The sequence below is a fragment of the Mycetomoellerius zeteki genome, unplaced genomic scaffold, assembly GCF_001594055.1.
Source record: "Mycetomoellerius zeteki isolate Tzet28-1 unplaced genomic scaffold, Tzet1.0 scaffold113, whole genome shotgun sequence".
Lineage (NCBI taxonomy): Eukaryota > Metazoa > Arthropoda > Insecta > Hymenoptera > Formicidae > Mycetomoellerius > Mycetomoellerius zeteki.
In genome coordinates, this window is record NW_017256051.1 from 1,145,295 (window position 1) to 1,154,288 (window position 8,994).

The 8,994-nt window shown below is 28.4% G+C and overlaps 1 protein-coding gene across 1 annotated transcript in view; it reads right to left on the reverse strand.

Annotated features, from left to right (window-relative positions):
• LOC108727492 (adenylate kinase isoenzyme 5) overlaps positions 1-4,343 on the reverse strand; it is a 13,974-nt gene extending 9,631 nt beyond the window's left edge. Inside the window, exons 1-3 of the mRNA XM_018455638.1 lie at positions 3,974-4,343; positions 2,514-2,681; positions 2,130-2,240 (exon numbers count right to left, since the gene is read on the reverse strand). Of these exons, the coding sequence (XP_018311140.1) occupies positions 2,130-2,240; positions 2,514-2,681; positions 3,974-3,995 (301 nt within the window). The 5' untranslated portion in view covers positions 3,996-4,343. The remainder of the gene's footprint in view (positions 1-2,129; positions 2,241-2,513; positions 2,682-3,973) is intronic.
• Between the last annotated feature and the right edge of the window lie 4,651 nt (positions 4,344-8,994).

An 8,994-nucleotide genomic window follows, 5' to 3' on the forward strand; every position in this document is an offset into this window, starting at 1 on the left:
TCTCTGAAACGGAGCAAAAACGAGCATATGTCTATAGGACTTTTTTTCTTAGTTTTTTACTCCTCTACACGCTCCCGAAGTTTTGCGATTTAATTTGGAAACACCCTGTATATGTATACGCACTAATCATAGTGAGTTACGAGTCAGCTCTTAGCTATTCTACTATTAATAATAGTTATTTTTAATTATAGTGCAAGAATCACTCTAGATTTAAATGATCGTTTATGTAACAAAAGACTATTCACGGGTTAAATAAAAAAGTTGACATATATAATTTATATATATTCTCAGAAATCACATATATTCATATCATTTAAATCGCACTTGTTATTAGTTATTTTCCGCTTGATTCGTCCTTTGCATTTTAACAATGAACCGTTAGTTTCATGAAGCATTAAACATTTTGCCTTAATCTTAAAATATATTTTGATGTATTTGACAAAATGTATTACGTCTTACATGCGATCGATGGCTTGTTATTAAAATGCAAATGACAAGAGGAAGTTAGTGAACATACATATTGGCTGCGGTCTACTTGACGCTACAAACGCTTCGAAGCGTTTGAGCGACCAATCAGAACAAAGAATTTTACGAATTGACTAATCAAAGAATGTTTCGAAGCGTTTGTAGCGTTAAGTGGATCGCAGCCATTGTGTTGAGAGGAACTAATCACTAGCTTACAGGGAGCTTATTACGGTTCCTTGTAACGAAGTAAAAATTACAAAAATGATTGAATTTACTAGAATATTTATAACTTCATTGGTTAACATCTAATGATCATTTTTGTAATTTTTACTTCGTCACAAAAACCGTAATAAGCTCCCATTTCCTGGTTATATTAGGCGATTTTTAGCGTGCTTCTGATATAGCAACCAAAAGCAACCGCGGTTGAGGCTATCTTCATTTTCAGAGATCAGAAGACAAAGATAGCCCCAACCGCGGTTGGTTTTGGTTGCTATACCAGAAGCACGCCAAAAATCGCCTAATATTAACCTCTAGAAAACCGGAAGCCCCTTTAGGGACTCGACAGTGGCGCCACTTTTTCCGCTCAACCATTCAACCCCATGATATTGACAAAAAAGTTCTAGCTCTTAAAATAAAAAAATCGATCAAAAACATGCCGGTCCTCAGAAGGTTAAGCGCATTTTTTAAATAATTTATAGACATCGAAAGATCAGATTTATATCATAACTCAGCTATCATTGCAATCGATTGAAATATGTATATGTAAATAAAATAGTTACCTATAAAATAGATGCACGAAACGAAATGAATCATGTGGAAAATATGGAGAAAGAGTTTGATAAAGAAGAAAGTGGTAAAAAAGTGATTACCACAAAAAATCGGTTCATTAAGAAAATAATTCGTGTTTAGAATTATCACTTATATGTAGTGAATAATATATGCATTAATAGTATGCCAAAGATAATCAAGGCTGTAATAACTGCCAAAAGTGGTTCAATGAAGTATTAAAAAGACATGTATATATATTTTTATTTTATAAAACTAAATGAATAAATATTTGAATAATACCAAAACTGTGTTTATATTAATTGAAAATGTCCAAACAAAAGAGAAACCCTTATAAATGTAGAAGTAAAAATAATTGCTATTTTTTTACTACTCAATATGAATTAATAAAAAAATTCAAGATACACACGTCTAGTAATATCCTAGACAGCACACAATATTTATAAAATATTTACAAAATGTTTATAAATATTTGTAAGATTTATTAAATATTTTGTAAATATTTTTGTGGTCTTAGATTGCATAGATCATAAACATTTATCATAAATAATATGAAATATTTATTGTAAATGTTATAGTAAAATGCTGTGAAAATACTTAATGATACATTATAATTCAAGTAAAAAATACTTTTTAGAAATATTTATTTATATTTATCATATATATAATACATAAAATATTTGGTCTATATTTTAATATTTCGAATAAAGCTTTATATAAAATGTGTATGAAATATCTATATAACATTTCAAAAAATGAATATTAATAAATATTTATCATAAATATTCTGTGCTGTCTGAGATACGACCAGGAACTGCATATCATGTGTATGTATATGTCACATTAAAATGTTATATAAATAAGAAGTAAATATGAACCATTTCCTAATGCATATTGTTGAAGAAGATCCATCATATTAATATGCGTTATTCCTTTCTTCTCCTGTATCAAATTGTCGCAATATGTCACCTTACCGCTACCTGGACCTCCTACAAAATAATCACAGAATAAAACAAGTAATAGATTGGGCTAATGGAACCAGCGCAAATTATTTGTAATGCGTAAATTATTTGTAATGTTTTTTAATGGCTCAAAAATGACATTAAAGTACAAAAGGAAACGTTTCGACTAAAGTTTTCATTATCAACAAGAAAGAATAAATACGAATTCAATGTGGTCACATAGAATATTTATCATAAAATATATTGAAAATTATTCCTAAAATATGATTTCTAAATTCGCAACAATTGATATGTACTAACCAAGTACGAATATGACAGGAACTTTTGGTATTTCGAATTTAATTGGACCAACATTTTGTTTCGGGAATTGTCCATCTGGTGGAGTCGCCAAAAGACCAGCCTCTCCTCGCCATCTTCCTGTAGCTCGAGCATCGTTTTCCTCGAACATCTGCGATCCATTTTGTTGATCTAAAATACATTTGCTTTGTAATGTCATGTATATGCGGTGGATTGAAATATTCGCGCTATTTAAGAAATTCAGTTTAAACAAAAAATATTAGTAAAAGTACCTTATAAAGTTATTATTAAATTGTTCGTTCAATTTATCGATTTTAAACTCAATTATAAGAATATCTATGATAATTACAGCCAATTACGACAAATGCTGCAACGTGTAAATGTTATAGTCAAAGTGTTAATTTTAATAAATGTATACACTTAGTAGTCAATGTATATATAATTTACGTGTAGTGTAAATGTATACATTGACTACAGCAAACTACAGTAAGTGTATATATTTATTGAGTTAACACTTTGACTGTGACATAAAAAATAAAGAATCCACGTTTAATTGTCTCTCTCGATTAAAGAACTTGCCAAAAAATCTAATTATATTATTCAACAGAAAGTGGTCTTTACAAAAGGGAATGTAATCATTTTCCGTATCTAGTTTTTTAGGCGCTGACAATGCCATTTATCAAATTGTTCTATCAGATCGCAATTTTGAAAAATTTAATGTCGCAATTTAAAAATTTAATTTAACAATTAAGTTGTAAATATAAGGGGCCCTTTTAGTGTATTTTGACATATTTAACTATGAGATGTGAAGTAAAAATTAAATATGTTATTAAGACCTTCAATCTTTATAAAAAAAAATTACATCAATTACACTAGTTAACAAAAAAATTTTTTTAATTACTTTGAACAAGATGCTTCTTATAAATTTTCGGATGCCAAAAACGATATCTATTAGTTAAATTTCCGAAATAATTGATATATAATGTGAAAAAAATGGCTTTTTAAATTATAAAAAAAGATTCTTGAAATTCTGATCAGAAGTTACGAATGAATTGTTTATCTCCTACTAGCACATTACGTGCGCGTGCTACGCGCGCGCTGTGTATAATATAAATCTGTATTACTTTTTACACTACATATGTATAATTTCTTCAGTGTTTCCTTTTTTTAAGATATTATCTTAACTTAATTAAGATATTATCAATGCATATATGTTCAATCATTTAAATCTAACGCATAATATTTATTATAAATAAAACAATCATTAGTTATTTAAGTTCTTAAATGTCACATATTGATAATATTATAAAAATCGTATATTTAACTACACTTAAAAGCTACAATATTATAATACAAAAGAAAAAATTAAGACATCTCGAATTTTTCAACTAAATACTCATTAAATGAAACGAAATTCTCTAATTTGAACTATTATAATAATTATTATTCGTGGATATACTAACCAGTATCCAAGCAGATGCCCATAGTAAATTCAAAGGCTGACACGATCCTTCTACGGCCATTTACTCACATGCCTCTTTCACATTATACAAGGATGTTTCTTGTATCACGTATTCTCATTTAACAATTTTTGTAATCGACTTTTTGTAGCGGATAATCAAAAGTTACTTTAAGATGAATATACATACACTTGTTTGATTTTAAATTCAATCCTATTTATCCATGGGACTTAATTTTTTTCCCTATGAAGCGACGTCTTAATGACGGAGGCGTATGTACGTTCCACGTGTTGAATTGTGTCACATCTATTCGACGTAATTTTTTCAATAGATGCTTGAGAATGTAAGCAAGTAAAATCAATGTCCACATCGACGTTATCTGAGCCGTTGAGAAATTTACCCGACGAGTCCACAAACAAATTGCACAATTAATGTAATTTCGGAAGTCACATTTTATGTTTTTAGATTGAATATGAATTATATGGATTAATGAGCACTCTTACAACAAGACGTTATTACATTTTCAAAATATACGATCTCGAAAAAGTGTTTGAACGTTAATTTTCTGACCATAACAAGTTTCTACTTTACAATTTGCTACTATTTCAATATTTTTGTTGAATATGATATTTTATGCTCTTTGCTTTAGAAAAAATCAAATTTCTATCAAGCTCATTGATAGCAATTATTAAGTAAATAATTTTTATAACTATTTTTCAATGCAAAATTAGCATAAATGTACTTTAGAATTGTTTTGTTAAGAAAGAGAAAAATGTCATCTTTGTGAATAAATTGACATTCATCAAATTACAATATCAAATTGTAAAATATATTTTCATTAAATTCGAAAAAGTCAGAATGCAGTAAATAAATTTCAAAGTTTTCTTTTTGCAGCTAAATAGAAAAAATAACAACTTGAACAAAAAACAAATTACATCGAACTAATTTTTCTTCTTTTCTTATATATAGATAAAATAAAAAACATGTTTGATTGCTATTAATGAACTTGATAGAAAATGTTCATGTTTTAAGAACTTAAGAAATTTGTAAAGCAGAGATTTACTCAACTTTTTATTGGGCCGCTTCCAATTTTGCTCATGTAGTGTTTTTTATAACATATGAAATACGCCCAGCAAACACCAAGTTACACACATGTTAATCATAATTTTTCATTTAACAATATAACTGTAATATAACATGTATGTTATATATTACAGTTATATTATTGAGTGGAAAATTACAACTAACATGCACGTTACATGTAATTTGCTGGGCGATAAGAAGGATGAAAAAAGATCAAAATTACTGATATTAACTCAATTTATGACTTATTACAGATTTTCCGATTTTCATTGAAAAAAATTACAATTCACCATAACTTTGAATAATTCATTCAACACATAATTTCTTTTCTACGTGATTTTACATTCCACATACTAAATAAAAAACACTACATGAGCCAAATTGGAGGCAGCCCAATGAAAAGTGTTACTGGTCAGTGAAATAATACTTTGCATTTTTTTTAAATACAATATTACGAATATAAATCTATTTATTTATTTATTTGTCATAATTAATCTTGCGATTTAGAAAAATAAACAATAAATGCACATAAGTGTCAAATAAAATACTTGGTTAATTAAAAAAAAAAGAAAATATTATACGTAAGTAACATGTAAATACTACAAAAGTTCACATAGTAAAGAAAAATTTATTATAAAAAGAACTAAAGTAAGTTGAAGAATGTTTAAATGTGCAAAGAAACAAAATTAGTATTAACATTTAAAATATAAATTAAATTCCTAAATATTCTAATAAGATACGATTCGCGTTAGATAAATTAGATACTTTAACAAAAAAGAGAAAGTAATAATGAAAGAAGTATAAACTACTACGGAAAAGTCTAGGATACATATTAAAATTAATCATTTACATAAATAGTTAATATAATCATTAATAAATTTAAAAAAGTCATCAGCGACAAAATTATGTTTTAAGAGTTAACAATTAATGCTGATTTAAGATAAATGCATAATTATGATTCAATTCAACAGTATTGAACACGAAATTTGAACAATTTTCAATGAAAATGATGGAAAATCGAAATATCGCATTTCAAAACTTCGAAGAACCGATCGATCTTTTGTAAGTGCGACTCACAATAGATGAGTGATCAATGAGTAAATCCGCACACTTCCGCACGCTTCTTATCAAGTGGAGTAATTTGCCTCCACTTGCATCAATCGCGCAACACTTTGAGAAAATTTAAAAATGAACGAAGCACTCCGACTTTGCATTCGTCCAGAAGTGTCAATGGAAAGTGTTGTATACAAAAACATAAATGACTATGAGTCACGACATTTCCATGACCGAGCTTTCTTGCAACGCGCACGACAATGGCATAATGATTTACCAGGAACGAATAGAGGTCGTAGTAAGAACCACATGTCACCATGGATACCGCGCAAGCGCCTGTTCTTTATACGTTTGTGCATGTACTTTACATACAGTCACTGTAAGGGACAATTGCGCGCGGGTATATATGTATGGTTTGTCATGTGCGTGTGACATGTGAGGGTGTAACGTGGAGGTTCAATGTCAAGTTCTTATTGGACACGACTGTTCTCGAATAGAAGTTCGATAAGCATATAGTCAAATGAGAATATGACAATGTGAAACGCGAATAACATATTCAAGTAACGACATCATTTGCCTTTGCATTTCATCGAAATATAATACATAAATATACATAAATACAAGGACATAATGCAACTTACTAATATGGATCAAACGGATGAAAATAAAGTGATGAAAAGAACAAAGTTATTTATCGACTTTTCTATATTGTATAAACCTTTATCCGTTTTCCTCGTTTTAATATTTTTTATCAAATAATTTAGATCAAGTTAATATTAAATATTTAATACAATTATATTAAAGTGCCGTCCTAAGCAACTGTAAAAATTTACTTAATTGAATATGAATCAATTGCACTTTTACAAGTCACACGTAAGAGTTTGAAAAATATAATAACCTTTTCCTAGTAAAATTGTCAATATGCATTTATATTTTCGTGGGATCTTTTAGGGTAGCGACAGCTGTGTGCAGTAATACTCTTTAATGTAGGAATATAGGAATGAGGACGTATCAGGCTTTTAACGCACGAAGTTAATATGAAATTTATGTTCCTCGTTTCAAATCGATCGAGAATTAAATAAGTAAGAACCATAACAAGAAGATATATTTATGATGAAATGGGTTTACAACTGTATACCTTCATCCTTGCATGATATAAATCTAAATGCAAGTTATAATACTTAAACTTCTTAATTCAAGGTTTTGAACTTTCTACTGTAAAATACCACACGATATTTTTATAAAAATTTGTCTTGTTACAAGGTTTTTGCAATTTCAGGTGTTTAACACTTTTTACTAATATTATTACTAATCCTTATATTACTTTACATTTTAAATATACACACATTTTGTGATATTGTATAAATCAATCATATGTTTCTTTTATGTAATATAATTTTGACTTTAACTATATATAATTAATAAAATAGTTGTACAAATTCGTTTTTTAATTGAAACTGAATTATTTTAAAAGAACCCTGCACATTTCTTAAAGTGGCTTCGGTCAAGTTGGCTAAAATTAAAATACGTTTCAGCTTAAATGGTGTTAATGAAAAGTTTCATCAAGCAAAAAGTCCAAAAATCATAAAGTATAAAAGATATGAAAAGATTTAAAATGAGTGCTATGGAGTTTAAGAAATGGTTATTTTTTTAATACATAGATTAATTTAATACGTAGAAACGTTTGGAAAAAAAGTATATATACAATGTGTACCACTTTTACAATATTTAGTAACTCCAAATCCTCTCTTACATGCGAGCATAGGCGCGTGTGAGCACGCGCGCCCACGCGCGCGCACACACACACACACACATACACACAAGATAGAGAGGATTTGGTCATTAAATATTGTAGAAGTGGCATACATTATATATATATATACATATATATAATGTATGGAATCATGTATGTGTATATGTATACACATACATGATTCCATACATTTTTTAATTAATTAATTATTTAAAAATAGGTATGTTCCCAAGCAGAACAACTAGCCACGGTAAAATTTTAACGTCAAAATGACGTTAAAATTACTTAAAAATGATGTCAAAATGACTCTAAAATATCATTTTGGAATCATTATTTGAATATACTATAATGACTTGTTGTTCTGTCTGGATTCATCTCTTATACATAAAATGCGTTTTTAAATTTTGATATTATTACTTTTTAGTTTCATGTTATGAAAGATTTAAATACAAGATTTTTTTAAGATACAAATTTTTCGTTTATAATGATGATGAAGTCGTATACAATTTTAATTTGTCGTGACTATCGATATGTACATATATATAGATCATACAACTTTGATCTGAAACTTTTGTCTGGAAATGCGTTTTTTTTAGAGGTGAGTAATTAAAATTATAGACATGTGTGTGCGCGCATATGCAATGTATGTGTGCCATAGGTATATATGGTGTCCGATAAATTTGAACAATAAAATGATCGTGTATAGATAGAGCGGACTAAACTGAGTCGAAAAGTCTACCATTTTGCAATTTTCTCAATAGTTAACAAGATATTAATTACTAAAAATTGTCGAATATACAGTGTTAATTAAGTATGTTGCTATACTCAACAGAGCGATTCTTTGGTTTATTTCAAGTAAAAAAGTTCATATAAACATGTGTCCTAAACGGCTTAGTTTCCGAAATAAAAAAATTTAAACGTGTAGTAATAATCTGTTTATTTGAAAGAAATACAGCTTGAACTGATAAAAAACTAGTCAAAAACAGAAAAACAAAAACAGGCTTCAGTTCTTTTGATGAAGTAAAACAATTAGATGAATTGTTGAAAATGTCCATCTTGCGTCATCGAGCCTTCTTCTCAAAGATTGACGTACACGCTCAAAGATCAAAACTGAAGTCTATTTTTGATTTTGTGA